The sequence below is a fragment of the Cherax quadricarinatus genome, unplaced genomic scaffold (assembly GCF_038502225.1).
Source record: "Cherax quadricarinatus isolate ZL_2023a unplaced genomic scaffold, ASM3850222v1 Contig574, whole genome shotgun sequence".
Classification (NCBI taxonomy): domain Eukaryota; kingdom Metazoa; phylum Arthropoda; class Malacostraca; order Decapoda; family Parastacidae; genus Cherax; species Cherax quadricarinatus.
In genome coordinates, this window is record NW_027195600.1 from 63493 (window position 1) to 82906 (window position 19414).

Consider the following 19414-nt stretch of genomic DNA (forward strand, 5'->3'; position numbering starts at 1 on the left):
TTGGAAATGAATGGTTGTCCAGGGCAATTGGTGTCAATTGCTGGCTGGACAAATACTGTAAGGAAAATGCGGTAACATTCATTGACAACTGGGACCTCTTCTATGGCAGAAATGACATGTATGCCAGGGATGGGGTTCACTTATCTAGGTGTGGGGTGGGAGCACTGGCAACTGCAGTGGAGGGAGCAGTTAGGACTTTAAACTAGGAGTAGTTAGTGGTATGGGTTTTGGCAGGAAAACAGTGAAGTCCCAGTGTAGTAATATTACGAGTTCTAGGGGAACTAGTAATAATAAGAACGAGGTAGATATTGAAAAGCCAGGGACCTTTGGTGATAAGGACAGTAATAGGTTTAGTAGAAAAATAGAAATGAGCAGGAAGGGTAAAGAGAAAGGAGAGTCTTTCAATGTTTATTATGCTAATTGCCGTAGTGCTAGGAATAAGATGGACGAGTTGAGAATAGTTGCTAGTGCAGGTAACATTGATGTATTTGCCTTAACTGAGACGTGGTTTAATTCAAAAAGTCGGGACATGCCTGCAGAATGTCATATTCAGGGTTTTAAATTGTTCCAAGAACATAGAAGTATTGGGAAGGGGGGTGGGTTGGCATTGTATGTCCGAGATCGCTTGAACTGTTGCATAAAAACGGGTATTAAGTCTGAAGTAACACATACAGAGTCTGTTTGGATAGAATTTTCAGAGGGGCATGAAAAACTGATTTTAGGAGTGATATACCGTCCCCCAAACTTAGATAGGGACCAAGGGAAACTACTATGGGAGGAAATTGTTAAGGCCACAAGGCACGATAATGTAGTAATTCTAGGAGACTTTAACTTTAGTCATGTTGATTGGAATTTCTTGACTGGGAATTTAGAATCATACGACTTCTTAGAAGTATTTCAGGATTGTTTTTTGAAGCAGTTTGTGACAGAACCTACAAGGGGTAATAACCTGCTTGACTTAGTTCTGGCAAACAATGAATCCCTTGTTAATAATTTAGAAATTTCAGAGGAACTGGGTGCTAGCGACCACAAATCAATTACATTTAGCATTGAATGGAAGTATGATAGTAGCGATAACTCAGTAACAGTCCCAGATTTTCGCTTAGCAGATTACGATGGGCTTAGAGAACACTTATCATCTGTTGACTGGGGTAACGAAGAGAGCTATCAATATGACAGTTTTCTGAACACTATACATGCTGCTCAAAGAGCGTTTATCCCATATAAAGAAATTAGATCAAATAGAAATGACCCAAAATGGATGAATAATAAGCTCAAATATCTACTAGGGCATAAGAAAGGAATTTATAGGCGTATCAAAAGAGGTGAGGGTCATCTTATGAATCAGTATATTGACATTAAGAGGGACATTAAAAAGGGGATAAGAAAAGCTAAAAGGGACTATGAAATTAAAGTTGCTAGGGATTCTAAAACTAACCCAAAAAGTTTTTTCCAGGTCTATAGAACAAAAGTTAGAGATAAGATAGGTCCCCTTAAAAATAACTATGGGCACCTTACTGACAAAGAGAATGAAATGTGCTTGATTTTAAATAATTATTTTCTCTCAGTTTTTACACAGGAAGACACTAACAATATTCCAGTAATTAATTTTTACAGTGGGCTAGAAGAAGATAAATTATGTAACATCACAGTCACTAGTGAGATGGTTGTGAAGCAGATAGACAGACTGAAGCAAAATAAGTCGCCGGGTCCTGATGAGGTTTTTTCAAGGGTTCTTAAGGAATGCAAAATGAAACTCTGTGAACCATTAACTAATATTTTTAATTTATCTCTTCAAACAGGTGTAGTGTCTGATATGTGGAAGATGGCTAATGTAATTCCTATTTTTAAAACAGGGGACAAGTCGTTACCGTCAAATTACCGCCCAATAAGCCTGACCTCAATTGTAGGCAAATTACTAGAGTCAATTATAGCTGAGATTATAAGAAGCCATCTCGATAAGCATAGCTTGATTAATGATACTCAGCATGGATTCACAAGAGGCCGGTCTTGTCTAACTAATTTATTAACTTTCTTCAGTAAAGCTTTTGAGGCTGTTGACCACAATAAAGAATTTGATATTATTTACTTAGATTTTAGTAAGGCTTTTGATAGAGTTCCGCACCATAGACTGTTAAAGAAAGTGGCAGCTCATGGCATTGGGGAAAAAGTGCTCTCGTGGATCGAGTCATGGCTCACTGACAGGAAGCAGAGAGTGTCCATAAATGGGGTTAAATCCGAGTGGGGATCTGTAACAAGTGGCGTTCCACAGGGATCAGTCTTGGGCCCGTTGTTGTTTATAATATATATCAATGATCTTGATGAGGGAATTACTAGTGATATGAGCAAATTTGCCGATGACACAAAGATAGGTAGGATAATTGATTCAAACGTAGATGTTATGGAACTTCAGGAGGATTTAAACAAACTCTATTCTTGGTCAGAAAAGTGGCAGATGCAGTTCAATGTAGATAAATGCAAGGTTCTGAAGCTTGGGAGTGCCCATAACCCTAGTACTTATAAGTTAAATGATGTAGAACTTAGCCATACAGATTGCGAAAAGGACTTGGGGGTTATGGTGAGCAGCAACCTTAAACCAAGACAGCAATGCCTAAGCGTACGTAATAAGGCAAATAGATTACTGGGATTTATATCAAGAAGTGTAAGCAACAGAAGTCCAGAGGTCATACTGCAGCTTTATACATCATTAGTAAGGCCTCACCTAGATTATGCAGCTCAGTTCTGGTCTCCGTATTACAAAATGGACATAAATTCGTTAGAAAACATTCAGCGTAGGATGACTAAATTAATACATAGCATTAGAAATCTTCCTTATGAAGAAAGATTGAAGACTCTTAAGTTACATTCACTTGTTAGACGAAGAATGAGGGGAGACCTGATCGAAGTGTATAAGTGGAAGATAGGTATTAATAAAGGGGATATTAATAAGGTCTTGAGGATGTCTCTCCAAGAGAGAACCCGCAGTAATGGATTTAAATTAGATAAGTTTAGATTTAGAAAGGACATAGGAAAGTATTGGTTTGGAAATAGGGTAGTTGATGAGTGGAACAGTCTACCTAGTTGGGTTATTGAGGCTGGGACTTTGGGTAGTTTCAAATCTAGGTTGGAAAAGTACATGAGTGGGAGGGGTTGGATTTGAGTGGGACTTTCACATCAGAGCTTATTTCTTGGGTGGCATTGAAAATTGGGTTGGGCAAATGTTTTGTTAGTGGGATGAATTGTAAAGGACCTGCCTAGTATGGGCCAGCAGGCCTCCTGCAGCGTTCCTCCTTTCTTATGTTCTTATGTTACGTTCATATCATACTCTGAGTGGTCACATCACACTCCAAGTGGTCACATCATACTCTGAGTGGTCACACCATTCTCTGAGAGTGGTCACATCATACTCTGAGTGGTCACATCATACTCTGAGAGAGTGGTCACATCATACTCTGAGTGGCCACATCATATTCTGAGAGAGAAGTCACGTCATACTGTGAGAGAGTGGTCACATCATACTCCGAGAGAGTGGTCACATCATACTCTGAGTAGTCACATCATACTCTGAGTGGTCACATCATACTCTGAGTAGTCACATCATACTCCAAGCAATCACATCATACTCAGTGGTCACATCATACTCAGAGAGAGTGGTCACATCATACTCTGAGAGGTCACATCATATTCTGAGTGGTCACATCATTCTCTGAGTAGTCACATACTCTGAGTGGTCACATCATACTCTGAGTGGTCACATCATACTCTGAGAGAGTAGTCACATCATATTCTGAGTGGTCACATCATTCTCTGAGAGGTCACATCATATTCTGAGAGAGTGGTCATATCGTACTCGGAGAGAGTCGTCACATAATACACTGAGAGAGTGGTCATATCTTACTCAGAGAGAGTGATCCCATCATTCTCTGAGACAGTAGTCACATCATACTCTGAGTGGTCACATCATACTCTGAGTGGTCACATCATACTCTGAATGGTCACATCATACTCCAAGTGATCACATCATACTCTGAGTGGTCACATCATTCTCTGAGAGAGTGGTCACATCATACTCAGAGAGAGTGGTCACATCACACTCTGAGAGAGTGGTCACATCATACTCAGAGAGGGTGATCACATCACACTCTGAGAGAGTGGTCACATCATATTCTCAGTGGTCACATCATACTCAGAGTGGTCACATAATCTGAGAGGTCATATCATACTCAGAGTGGTCAAATAGTGCTTTGAGAGAGTAGTCACATCATAGACAGAGAATGGTTACATCTTATTCTGAGAGAGTGGTCACATCATATTCTGAGTGGTCACATCATACTTTGAGTGGTCACATCATATTCTGAGTGGTCACATACTCTGAGTGGTCACATCATACTCTGAGTGGTCACATCATACACTGAGAGAGTGGTCACATCATACTCTGAGAGAGTGGTCACATCATACTCTGAGTGGTCACATCATACTCTGAAAGGTCACATCATACTCCGAGAGAGTAGTCACATCATACTCTGAGAGAGTGGCCACATCAGACACTGAGTGGTCACATCATACTCCGAGTGGTCACATCTTACTCCAAGCGGTCACATCATACTCTGAGTGGTCACATACTCAGAGAGAGCGGTCACATCATACTCTGAGAGAGTCACATCATATTCTGAGTGGTCACATCTTGCTCTGAGTGGTCACATCAAACTCTGAGTAGTCACATCATACTCAGAGAGTGGTCACATCATATTCTGAGTGGTCACATCATACTCTGAGTGGCCACATACTATGAGTGTTCACATCATGCTCTGAGTGGTCACATCATACTCTGAGAGTGATCACATCATTCTCTGAGAGAGTCGTCACATCATATTCTGAGTGGTCACATCATAGTCCAAGTGATCACATCATACTGTGAGTGGTCACATCATACTCTGAGAGAGTAATCACATCATACTCAGAGTGGTCACATCACACTCTGAGAGAGTGGTCACATCATATTCTGAGTGGTCACATCATACTCTGAGTGGTAACATACTCTGGGATGTCACATCATACTCTGAGTGGTCACATCGGACTCTGAGAGAGTAGTCACATCATACTCAGAGAGAATTGTCACATCTTATTCTGAGAGAGTGGTCACATCATATCCTGAGTGGTCATATCATACTCTAAGTTGTCACATATTCTGAGTAGTCACATTCTCTGAGTGGTCACATCATGCTCTGAGTGGTCACATCATACACTGAGAGAGTGGTCACATCATACTCTGATTTGTCACATCATACTCTGAGAGAGTGGTCACATCACATTCCGAGTGGTCACATCATACTCTGAGGGGTCACATCATACTCCGAGAGAGTGGTCACATCATTTTCTGAGAGAGTGGTCACATGATACTCTGAGAGAGTGGCCACATCAGACTCTGAGAGAGTGGTCACATCATTCTCTGAGAGTGATCACATCATACTCATAGAGAGTGGTTACATCATACTCTCAGAGAGTGGTCACATCATACTCTGAGAGAGTGGTCACATCATACTCTGAGAGAGAGGTCACATTATACTCTGAGTGGTCACATCATACTCTGAGTGGTCACATACTCTGAGTGGTCACATCATACTCTGAGTGTCTCATCATGCTCCAAGTGGTCACATCATGCTCTTAGAGAGTGGTCACATCATACTCTGAGTGGTCACATCATAATCTGAGTGTGGTCTCATCATACGCTGAGATTGGTCACATCATACTCTGAGAGAGTGGTCACATCATACTCTGAGTGATCACATCATACTCTGAGAGTGTGGTCACATCATACTCTGAGAGGGTGGTCACATCATATTCTGAGATAGTGGTCACATCATACTCAGAGAGAGTGGTCACATCATACTCTGAGTGGTCACATCATACTCTGGGAGAGAGGTCACATCATACTCTCAGTGGTCGCATCATATTCTGAGTGGTCACATCATACTCTGAGAGAGGTCACGTCATACTCAGAGAGAGTGGTCATATCATACTCCGATAGTGCTCACATCATACTCTGAGTGGCCACATCATACTCCAAGCGGTCACATCATACTCAGAGAGAGTGGTCACATCATACTCTGAGTGGTCACATCATATTCTGAGTGGTCACATCATACTCTCAGTGGTCACGTCATGCTCTGAGTGGTCACATCATACTCTGAGTGGTCACATCATATTCTGAGTGGTCACATCATACTCTGAGTGGTCACGTCATGCTCTGAGTGGTCTCATCATACTCTGAGTGGTCACATCATACTCTGAAAGAGTGGTCACATCATACTCTGAGTGGTCACATCATACTCTGAGGGGTCACATCATACTCCGAAAGAGTGGTCACATCATACTCTGAGAGAGTGGCCACATCAGACTCTGAGTGGTCACATCATACTCCGAGTGGTCACATCTTACTCCAAGCGGTCACATCATAATCTGAGTGGTCACATATTCTGAGTGGTCACATCATACTCTGAGTGGTCACATCATACACTGAGAGAGTGGTCACATCATACTCTGAGAGAGTGGTCACATCATTCGCTGAGTGGTCACGTCATACTCTAAGTGGTCACATCCTATTCTGAGTGGTGACATCATACTCTGAGTGGTCACATCATACTCTGAGTGGTCACATCATACCCTGAGGGGTCACATCATACTCAGAGAGATTGGTCACATCATACTCTGAGAGAGTTGTCACATGATTCTCTGAGAGAGTGGCCACATTAGACTCTGAGAGAGTGGTCACATCATTCTCTTAGAGTGATCACATCATACTCATAAAGAGTGGTTACATCATACTCTGAGAGAGTGGTCACATCATACTCTGAGTGGTCACATCATACTCTGAGGGGTCACATCATACTCCGAGAGGGTGGTCACATCAAACTCTGAGAGAGTGGTCACATCATTCTCTGAGAGTGATCACATCATATTGTGAGAGAGTGGTTACATCATACTCTGAGAGAGTGGTCACATCATACTCTGAGAGAGTGGTCACATCATACTCTGAGAGGTCACATTATACTCTGAGTGGTCACATCATACTCTGAGTGGTCACATCATACTCTGAGTGGTCACATCACATTCTGAGTGGTCACATCATGCTCCAAGTGGTCACATCATACTCTGAGTTGTCACATCATACTCTGAGAGAGAGGTCACGACATTCTCAGAGAGTGTGGTCACATCATACTCCGAGAGAGTGGTCACATCATACTCTGAGTGGTCACATCATACTCTGAGTGGTCACATCATACTCCAAGCGGTCACATCATACTCTGAGTGGTCACATCATACTCAGAGAGAGTGGTCACATCATACTCTGAGAGAGTGGTCACATCATGTTCTGAGTGGTCACATCATACTCTTAGTTGTCACATTCTCTGAGTGGTCACATCATACTCTGAGAGAGTGGTCACATCATATTCTGAGTGGTCACATCATACTCTGAGTGGTCACATCATACTCTGAGTGGTCACATCATACTCTGAGAGAGTGGTCACATCATATTCTGAGTGGTCACATCATATTCTGAGTTGTCACGTCATTCTCTGAGTGGTCACATACTCTGAGAGGTCACATCATACTCTGAGTTGTCACATCGTACTCTGAGAGAGTAGTCACACCATACTCAGAGAGAATGGTCACATCTTATTCTGAGAGAGTGGTCACATCATATTCTGAGTGGTCACATCATATTCTGAGTGGTCACATACTTTGAGTGGTCACATCATACTCTGAGTGGTCACATCATGCACAGAGAGAGTGGTCACATCATACTGTGAGAGACTGGTCACATCATTCTTTGAGTGGTCACTTCATACTCTAAGTGGTCACATCATACTCTGAGTGGTCACATCATACTCCGAGAGAATGGTCACATCATACTCTGAGTGGTCACATCATACTCTGAGGGGTCACATCATACTCCGAGAGAGTGGTCACATCAAACTCTGAGAGTGGTCACATGATACTCTGAGAGAGTGGTCGCATCATACTCTGAGAGACTGGTCACATCATACTCTGAGAGAAAGGTCACATTATACTCTGAGTGGTCACATCATACTATGAGTGGTCACATCATACTTTGAGTGGCCACATCACATTCTGAGTGGTCACATCATACTCTGAGAGAGTGGTCACATCATACTCTGAGTGATCACATCATACTCTGAAAGATTGGTCACATCATACGCTGAGAGATTGGTCACATACTCTGAGAGAGTGGTCACATCATACTCTGAGTGATCACATCATACTCTGAGAGTGTGGTCACATCATGCTCAGAGAGTGGTCACATCATACTCTGAGTGGTCACATCATTCTCTGAGGATGTGGTCACATCATACTCTGAGGAAGTGGTCACATCATACTCTGAGTGGTCACATCATACTCTGAGAGGGTGGTCTCATCATATTCTGAGAGAGTGGTCACATCATACTCTGAGATAGTGGTCACATCATACTCAGAGAGTGGTCACATCATACTCTGAGAGAGTGGTCACATCATACTCTGAGTGGTCACATCATACTCTGAGAGAGTGGTCACATCATACTCTGAGAGAGTGGTCACATCATACTCCGAGATAGTGGTCACATCATACTCTGAGTGGTCACATCATGCTTTGAGAATGTGGTCACATCATACTCTGAGTGGTCTCATCATTCTCTGAGAGTGTGGTCAAATTATACTCAGAGTGGTCACATCATACTCTGAGTGAGTGATCACATCATACTCTGAGTGTGGTCACATCATACTCTGAGAGAGTGGTCACATCATACTCTGAGAGAGTGGTCACATCAAACTCTGAGTGGTCACATCATACTCTGAGTGAGTGATCACATCATACTCTGAGAGAGTGGTCACATCATACTCAGAGAGTGGTCACATCAAACTCTGAGTGGTCACATCATACTCTGAGAGAGTGGTCACATCACACTATGAGTGGTCACATCAAACTCTGAGTGGTCACATCATACTCTGAGAGAGTGGTCACGTCATACTTTGAGTGGTCACATCATACTCTGAGAGAGTGGTCACTTCATACTCTGAGTGGTCACATCATTCTTTGAGAGTGTGGTCACATAATACTCTGAGGGAGTTGTCACATCATACTCTGAGTGGTCACATCATACTCTGAGTGGTCACATACTCTGAGTGGTCACATCATACTCTGAGTGGTCACATACTCTGAGTGGTCACATCATACTCTGAGTGGTCACATCATACTCTGAGTGGTCACATCATACTGGATCATTATGACAAAACAGCAGAGGCTGTTGAACAATGCCATAATGCAAAGATGGTAAACGTGAACTTAGAGTCTCTAAGGTGTTCCACAACTTCGACCACAGTGATTGTACATATAATAAGACCAACAGATTGTGGGAAAATTAGACAAACTGATAGTCAATTTTCTAATATGACGCACAGAGGAAGTACTAGTAATAAACAAAGTAAAAAGCACAGTACCAGGAGGCTGGGTCCTGGTGCCTCTACTATTTACCATCCTCATAGTGCACATTGATAATTGCAACTTTGTATTATCATTGCGAACAATATAAAATTTACATGAAAATCACCTGGGTAGAAGACTGAGAAATTGGAAGAGGATAACAAAGATTTCCAGTGGTTTACCGGGGATGGGGGGAGACTTGGGGTGTCTTTCAGGTGACAGGTGTATATCTGGAGGTTGCCTGTTGAATTCCATAAGGCAGTGGAAGAAGGAAGTATGCTTTGTGGCAGGTTTCCAACTGCCCTCCATTTTGTCCACCCAGGTGGCTTAGTAGATGTGAGGTAGCTAACCCAGATTGCTGGTTTACTGGCTTGAATGGTAGGGTATGGCATATGTTGCATGCTGCATCTGCACTACCAGCTGCTCTGAGGTTGTTCTCTTGGGCATGGAATGGGAGATTTATGGTCCTTTACCAATGGGAACTGCCCCTCCATGCTCCTCCCTCACTTTTTTTCCTTTTTCTAACTTTCTTTTTTTTTTTTAAATAAAAGAAAAGACAGACTTAAGGAGACCCAAGTCCATGTACCTCCTCCTCATGGGCCCCTTCCTGTAGCAGCACCTTGTGACGACCCTGCCTTGTTACCAGACCATTCTACGGGCCTTTCTACTTTCTTTGTATCTTCTGTGGGTGGCTTTTGTCTCACGCTCCAGATACAGAAGCTCAGCCTGACTCCTTTGATACCTATGACCTCCGTACATCTTTGACTATGCTTCCAACGGTTTTTGGATAGTCTGCCAACCTCAGAACGAACCACCTCTGGTCCAGTAACTAAACGACCCCGACTTTCTTCCAATGACACTATTTCGACTGACTCTCATTCTACTCAGTAAAGACCAACATAGCAACCACTTCTTTTACATACTACACATCATAATACACAACAGAAGAAGTTTTTTCCTCTACAACCGACATCTTCCTCAGAATAACTTTCTGATCATAGTATCAGCAAGGCACTCCTGTGCCATGTTGGTCGCAATATTCCGTTGTACAATACCTTTCTTTTCTGTCCCTTCCCAAGCTTCTTTTCAAGTTACCTCTAACCTTTCATCTCCCCCCACATTGGTAAATTCTGTCGTCACCCCAAACTGTACTCACCCTCCTCCTCCTATCTCCACTATCGCCCCACATACAACATCCTTGTCCTCTGAAACAATTGAAGCTATCTCCAACTACATTGCAGAGACTAAACTTTACTCTTCTCCATCTGCACAACTCCTTTCTTCACAGTGTTTCAACTCTTTGCTGCTTGTTCATTTTCTGCTGCTTCCACATGTGGACTTTTCTAACCTTTCTAGTCTGTAGATACCTCAACCTTCCAATTTCTTGTATGGTTCTCTTTGCAAGTCATGGCTTATTTACAGTGTAATATCCGAGGGCCCAGAGGTAACTGGGGTGAGCTTCAGGTGTTGCTCTTCCAGTTTTCTTTGTTTTCTTTTTTGTTTTTTGTTTTTTTTTTTTGTTTACAAGAACCTAAATTATGCTCTACTGTTATCCATCCCATCTCGGGCTATGTTTTATTATATTCATTGGATCCTTTTTCCGATGGAACCTCTAATGAAAGTGCACTTCTTATATTCACCAGTATACCATGCCATCAGCTCTTTGTTCATACTTCACTGCATTACAATGCAGCCCGCATCCACTTGAATAAGTGGTATACAGTCTGTTTTTCCTCTCACTTTCTCAGGCATTATCTATCCTAAATGTTGCATTTGTGATTTCTTCCTTACCGCCACCCATTCTGTTACTTGGCAATTTTAATGCTAAGCATTTGCTCTGGGGGGTCTCAGTTCAGTGTGACTCTCGCAGCACTCAGTTGGAGGCTTTTCTCACTTCTCTCCCACTCCATGTTTTAAATATGGTTCCTCCCACACATTTTGATCCTTGCACTCAATCTCTCTCTTGCATCTATCTCTCGGTTTGCTGTTCCTCAACTGCACTAGACTTTACCTGGTCTATCCTCCTGGACTTGCATGACAGTGATTATTTTCCAATCATCCTTATTTCTTATTCGTACTCACCACCTCCTTACAATTTGGCTGAGCAAATTGGAACCTTTACTACCGTCAAACTGCTTTTAGTGAAGATCCTTTTTTGTCCTTCATTGATGAGCTGTTACACCTCTTTTCGACCTCAGTTTTAATTGCAGCTTCACAGTCTATACCCCAAAACTCGGGCAGGCATCTCAGAGGTGCATGCCTTGGTGGTCTCTTGCCTGTGCTTGTGTGGTATTTTTGAAATGTGCTGCATGAGGCACAGTAGGACCACAGAGCACCTCCTTGATTTTAAGCAGACAGGAGCAGCCACCTGCTGTGTCATCCATGAAAGTAAATGCTCTTGTTGGCAGGATTATGTTTGTACCGTCACTTCGGCTTCCTCAATAAGTGCAGTCTGGAAAAAAGTATGGAAACTGAGTGGCAAATACACTCCCAACCCAGCTTCCATCCTTCATGTTGCCAGTGTCGCTATAGCTAGCCCACTTGACGTTGCCACTGAACTTGGTCATCATCTTGTCCGTGTCTCCAAGGGGCTCTATCTCTGCCCCTCGTTTCTTTCCTCCAAATCTGCCAGAGAGTTTGATCTCTTAGACTTTTCTTCTAGCAGAGAAGAGTCTTACAATGTTCCTTTTACGCTTCTAGAATTAGAGACAACACTCTGCTTGCCGATCATCGGCAGCTGGGTCAGATGGCATTCATGTCTGTATGCTCCAGCATTTACATCCATCAGCCCTTGCAGTTCCTTATGTCTCTTTAATCTTATTTGGTCATGAGGAGTTCTGTCTCAGCAGTGGAAATCTGCCATTGTACCTTCTTCTCGAAAACCAGGTACTTCGGGACTTGATGCCTCCCACTATCATCCCATTGCTCTTACCAGTGCAGTTTGCAAGGTGTTGAAATGTCTGGTAAATAGACATTTGGAATGGTATTTAGAGACACACAATAGTCTCTCCATTAGTCAGTATGACTTTCGTAAGGGCTGTTCTTCTATTGACCCATAACTCCATTGAGATACATATGTACATAATGCCGTTGCCAATAACCACTCGGTCATTGCCATCTTTTATGATCTTGAGAAGGCACATGACACAACTTAGAGATATAACATCTTTGCCCAAGCTCACTCCTTGGGACTCCGAGGCAATCTACGATTTTTCCTTAAAAACTTTTTATCTGAGAAACATTTCTGTGTTCAGGTTAATAATATGCTTTCCCTAGACTTTGTTCAGAGCTGAAGGTGTCCCCCAGGTATGTGTCCTGAGCAACACACTGATCTGGCATCTATTCTTCCATCTATGATTTGGTCATCACACTATGTTGATGACTTTGTTTTGGCTTGTGCAGGCACTGACTGCCACTTCATTGCAGTTTCTCTCCAGCAGGCAGACAACCGTGTTTCCAATTGGGCCACTGCTCATGGGTTTAAATTTTCTAGTACTATAGCACACCAAATTACTTTTATCAGACATTCTATCATCCCTGATAATCCATAGTACCTGTATGGTTAGTGTATCCCAGAACGTGATACAGTCAGGTTTCTCGGTCTTCTGTTTGACCGTTGGTTATCCTGGAAACCTCACTTTACCTCCTTAAAGGCAACTTGTCATAGCCTGCTGAACCTCCATAAAATCCTCGCTCATCTTTCATGGGGGCTAATCGTAGAACTCTCCTTCGACTGCATTCTGCCCTAATTTTATAGAAGCTAGATTATGGCGATCAGATATAATCAGCAGCCTCTCCTGCAACTTTCTCTAGCCTTGACCCCATCCATCACCAGGGATAATGCTTATGCCTCAGTACTTTTCACTCTTCAACTGTTGAGAGCCTCTATATGCAGAGGTGAATATTCCATCCTTGACTGATCTCCATGATGTACATTGTCCCCACTATTTTGTTTGCTCTCGTGACCTTCTCAATCCTTCCAAATACATTCGCTCTTGTCTTCTCTTTGTTGCCACCTTTCTATGTTCATGTAGCATCTAACTTTTCCCTTCCCCCTTGATAAATTTTGATGGTTCATGTCTTGTTCTTCTCCACTGCCATACACAAAAGCCCAAATACCTACAGTTGCTTCTCGCTTTTTCTTAATCACTTCCAGTTTCATTCTCATGCCATTGCAGTGTACACTGATGGTTCCAAGTCTTCTGACGGTGTTGGATTTTCAGCAGTGTTCCCAGACAGCATTGTACAAAGGCATTTATTAGATTCAGCTAGCATTTTTACAGCTGAATTGTATGCAGTTTTCGTAGCACTTTTCCGTACTGCATCTATGACTGTGTCACCATCTGTGGTAGTTTCAGATTCCCTTAGTGCTTTGCAGGCTATACAAAAATTTGATTCACCTCATCCCCTAGTTCTTCGTATCTAATTTGGTTTCACTGTATCTCTAGCAAGCACAAAGATATTGTTTTTATGTTAAGTCCCCAGTCATGTTGACATACAGGGCAATAAACAGGCAGACACTGCTGCACAGTCAGCAGTACATGACCTCCCAGTTTCATATAGAGGTGTTCCATTCACAGACTATTTTCCTGTGATTTCTACCCACCTTCGCAACCGTTGGCAACAACGCTGGTCTGATCTTCTACATAACAAACTTCACTCTATTAAACCAAGTACGTATAGGTTTCTGGCCATCTTCTTGTCATCAGTGTCGAGGTTGGGAGGCTACTCTCTCCCATCTTCTCACTGGACACACTCAAATCATGGAGAGGAGCCCTGTTCTACTCTGTGAGAATTGTCAGGTTCCAGTTTCTGTTAGTCATATTCTGTTGGATTTCTCACTCTATCAACAAGCACACAGAATTTACCTCCGATGTTGTGACTGTTCTAATGCCCTTTATCTTCCCTTCAGTGACTTTTTGACAGCAACTGATTTACTGCACAAACTTTGATGATAATGCCTCTAGCACTCCTCACAGCTTATTCTACCTCTCTCTCTTGCTACCCTCTACCCCTGCACTATCCTCTGCCCCACTGCATAATCTAATAATTATCCCTCTCTCTCTTACTGCCCAATACACCTGCATTTTACATTGCCCTGCTGTGCTGTATGACCCTTGTAAGTTTAACTCTTCATTTTTTATTATATTAATAATGTCACACCTGAAAGTTATCTCCTTCACTTTGCTACTCGGTATATTGTAATGAATCACAATAATCACCAACTTCACCTCCACCATCACTGCTCTCACCACCACAAGAAAAACAGTAAAGGATTCATCTGTGTGTGGCTTGCAGTTCCTACACCACGGTCACATCAGCTTCTCTCCCACAGTAAAGGTACTCACCCTCCTGCAGGTTGTAGTAGCTGGACCATTTCACATGCATTATTCACCCCAGCGTCACACACATCACTGAGGTGAAGTACAGCCATCTGTGTCTTGGGCAGTGGCACCAATATTTCTGAAGATATACCAGCTGGCACTCTCACACCTGTAATGATATACAGTGTTGTCACCACCCAACATTTTCCTCATCATAGCTACATGAACACCATGAGCATTACACACACAGCATGACACAGTCAAACACTCACAGAGGAAGCCAAGCTCAGGTAACGCAGAGGTTACAGCATCGGAGAGTCGTGGCAGGAAGTGGAGAGCGTGGGCATCGTTCCCTATAGCCAGGTCTAGCTTTTCCACACTAGGGGGTAGCATAGCCAAACCATCACCACTCAGATAACCCATGAATTCTTTTAGGTAACTCCTGTAATGGGATGAAACAATTATGAACCTTGCCAAGTAATTGATCTACCAGGGTAAAATAATTCTGAATACCACCAGATCACTTTGTGTCATATAGAGTAACAACAGAATTATTAATATCAACGATAACAGTAACTCACTTATTTTGTATACGTTGCAGGACATCGTCTGAAGGGGTGGTTGTCTCCGAATGATGGTAAGGGTGGTCAAGTGTCAGTTCTGTGCAATGATGGTTGTCGAGGCCAGCTAGCAGGTTAGGCAGGCAAGGTAAGTCTGCAGTATCACTGAAGATATTAATAACAACTTTAGATGACGTGAGGTATGGTAAGAGAGCTGCGTAGCTTCTCACATTACTATCACTTATGTAAATAGTTTCTACAGGACTGATAAAGTTAGCTATTTCTTGAACGATTTCTGGGGAAATCTTTGTGTTCTCGAGGAGATCGAACCAATGGCTGTTGTTCTTCATCCCAGACTCATGCAGGAGTTCAACAATTTGCTGTGCGATGTCCTTGGGCACCTGATCTAATAAAAGGTGTACCAGCCCAGCAACATGAACCAAAACATTCTGATACTTTGTAATTTCTAAGGTGACTGCTCTGAGGGTCTGTTTTAACACCTCCCTGATACTAACAGGTGCTAATGAAACTGGCGTAGATGTAGAATGTTGTAGGTCATTATTAAGATTCACCACAATATACCGAGCAGCAAAGTAATCTTGGATTCCTTTGTGAGGAGCTGAATACTGCTCCTTGATTCCTGTCAGCGTCCATGTTGGTTTTAAACAAAGGAATGCAGACAATATCTCTTTATGAGGCAAACCCAGAGACTTACATGAGGATTTCAAATAATTGACAGTTTTTTCCTCAAGGCTTAATTGGTCACGTGAAAGACTTTCGAGAGATGTTTTGTATATTTCTCTCAAAATTTCTTCAACTTTATTTTCTAAGTCCGAGTCGTCCAAATTCTTTGTATCTTCATGTACTATCAGTCTCTCCATTAATTTCTTTGTACACAGTTGGTGAATAATATGAACGAGTTCCGTGTGAGTGACTGACATTATGCTCAGCTTGTCAGGATCATTGTCCCAGATGTATATCATAAAAATCAAATTTAATGGAAGCTTTAAGTGCTCATAAAGACCTTTTAACTTTGTCACATTCCTTACTAGTTCTTCAGTATCCCTGTTATTCCTTGTTTGTTTGGTTATCTCCTGGTGATTTAGACGCACAAACAATGGTAAATTTTGTTTAGATATACCATGTAGTGAAGCATGTATCACAGCATACTGGTGAGGAATTACTTTCCTGAAATTTTCAACTTTTTCTGGTCGTGAAGTGCAGAGAAAAGCAATATTAGAAGAACAATTAAATTCATGCAAGAGACTGATGACAAGATCTTTGGAGTTTTTATTGTCTTCATCAAGTCCGTCAATGATAATTAGGATCCTACAAAGCTTCATCATTCTCGGAAGAATGTTCCTGAATTTTAAAGATACGTCTGGCATCAGCCGGTCCAGCAGGTCCTGATAGGAGTTCATCGTTGGGTCCCTACACTGTACCCACAGCAAAAGTTCGTAGTCATTTAAGCCATTGATATTGCCTCGGTCACCATTTATCCATTCATCTATTACCAACTGCATTAAAGTGGTCTTTCCACTACCTGCTAATCCTTCAAGCAAAAGTATTTGAGGTTTTGTAGTGATACCACATTTAGGAACTGTCGGCGATGGTGATGCTGTAGTCTGAATCTGTAGCTCTGAGACATATCTTGCAAATGAGGATGATGCTGTAGGCTGGATAAGTTGAAGAAGATCTTGATGATCTATATGTTTACCTTCATCTGTACGTTTACCATGTTTGACCTCGATATCCACAAAGATTTTGTCTATTTTAAGTTGTAAGTCACTTGTGATGAAAGACAATGGATTAACATTACTTATGCTTTGGAAGATGTTCTTCAGTCTATCACAGCTGTCCTTTATTATATATTGTTTTATATCATCCCTACAATAACTCATAATATCTTCCTCTCCAAGAATGTTTTGCGTAATGTGATCCAGGTTATCATTCACTCGCTTGATCTCTCGGTCGACCACGTCCTGGTCTTGCATAAACCGTTCTCCAGATAACTTAAGACACTCACTTAACACCTTCCGAAGCCTCTCTGTCTTCTTCAAGAGATCTTCTTCAGTACTTTCAAGTTTCTTGTGAAAAACATCGTTCCTCATTTGCTTTACAGAAAAAATATAATATTCCATTTCGGTACTTACATCTTTCCATTTAGGATCATTAAAAGGGGCAACGTTTTCACAAGCTAATTTAATGGACGTAAAAAGAAGTGTCACATCAAACTCTGATCCATCTGGACTCTTGCGAATCAGCTCCTTCTGTGTGTTGTCAAATTTATACTTAATATTTTTGGAATCTAAATAATCATCCAGCTTCATATTAAGAGGTTTGTGAGGGGTTCCCCAGAGGAATATGGTATACATAACAGGTTTAGCACACACATTAACAGCAGTGATTAACCTCAGTCCATTAAGTTGTTCTTTAGTTATACCTGTCATGATGTTTCAAGAAGCCGACTTTGTGATGTACTGTTGATGTTGAAGCTTCTAAAGAGGCTTCACAATCATGTTTTAGTATTGTCAAACACTTCGATAATTCAAGCTTTTAAAGTGGCTTCACAATCATGTTTTAGTATTGTCAAACACTTCGATAATTCAAGCTTTTAAAGTGGCTTCACAATCATGTTTTAGTATTGTCAAACACTTCGATAATTCAAGCTTCTAAAGAGGCTTCACAATCATGTTTTAGTATTGTCAAACACTTCGATAATTCAAGCTTCTAAAGAGGCTTCACAATCATGTTTTAGTATTGTCAAACACTTCGATAATTCAAGCTTCTAAAGAGGCTTCACAATCATGTTTTAGTATTGTCAAACACTTCGATAATTCACGTTAGTCCTTAATCCTGATAAAAATAAATAGTTTTTCATAAGAGAGAACATTGGAACGTATATTGAAGTTCTCTGAAGTGCTCTCGTGTACTTCCACGTATTCTTACATACTCAAGTGCTCAATATATATTGGCATGTTAAGCTTTACGTAATCTTCCCACATCTGAAAATTAAAACAAAACAAAAGTTAGTTTATTGGTATTTTAAATGAAAGAAAAACAGAGCTATAAAATGAATAATTTTACAGTTGACTGAAATAAGTAAAACCGTTTTGGCACAATTATCTTGTATTGTCTTCTTGAGAATACAACAATGTTAAGTTAATGTATAAGTTTACTGTTTAGAGACAGACAGACACACACACACACACACACACACACACACACACACACACACACACACACACACACACACACACACACACACAGAGTTGTAAGGCAGAGGAATAGCTTAGAAAATGACGTAGTGGAGGCAGGAACCATACACAGTTTTAAGACGAAGTTTGATAAAGCTCATGGAGCGGGGAGAGAGAGGGCCCAGTAGCAACCGGTGAAGAGGCGGGGCCAGGAGCTAAGACTCGACCCCTGCAACCACAAATAGGTGAGTACAAATAGGTGAGTACACACACACACCGCGTGGGTCCGTGGGTGCAGACGTGGGCACACAAGGCTCCGAGAATCCTAGTGTATTAAGGGTGCAGTGACTGCTAACAGTAATCAGTGGTAGTGACATCGTCAGTGAGCAATAATACGAGTGATAACTAAAGTTATTAGTTAGAAAAAGTCGTGAGAAAGCCTGAAATTATCCATTATCCAAAATTATCCAAACGTTTTGGTCTACTAGGCAGCGGTAGGCCTGAAGCAGTGACGTCACGACAAGTTGTGTGCCATTATACATATAAAGTGAAGTGTATATAATGTGAAGTGTATACTATCATAAGTGAAAAGTGAAATCGCGTGAGGAACGAGGGATGTATGAGCACATGTGGTTATAATCATCACGGACGAAGGATCTCCAAAATAGGGATTTAGGCTACGTACGACGACTACGTCATCAGCATCTGGCAACTTGGCACGACCGTTGCCAGCGCAAGTATCACCTATATTGTGGTTTGCATGTCGCAGGCTTGGCTTGGCCTTGCATCGCTATTAGATACTGGTCACTCACTCCTGCAAGCCATTACAGTAGTTATTAGTAGTAAGAATAC

At 41.8% G+C, this 19414-nt stretch overlaps 1 protein-coding gene across 1 annotated transcript in view; it reads right to left on the minus strand.

Moving 5' to 3' along the window:
* LOC128704577 (uncharacterized) overlaps nucleotides 1-18366 on the minus strand; it is a 64384-nt gene extending 46018 nt beyond the window's left edge. Inside the window, exons 1-3 of the mRNA XM_070080537.1 lie at nucleotides 15387-18366; nucleotides 15078-15247; nucleotides 14830-14974 (exon numbers count right to left, since the gene is read on the minus strand). Coding sequence (XP_069936638.1) covers nucleotides 14830-14974; nucleotides 15078-15247; nucleotides 15387-17815 — 2744 coding nt within the window. The 5' untranslated portion in view covers nucleotides 17816-18366. The remainder of the gene's footprint in view (nucleotides 1-14829; nucleotides 14975-15077; nucleotides 15248-15386) is intronic.
* Nucleotides 18367-19414: the final 1048 nt, after the last annotated feature.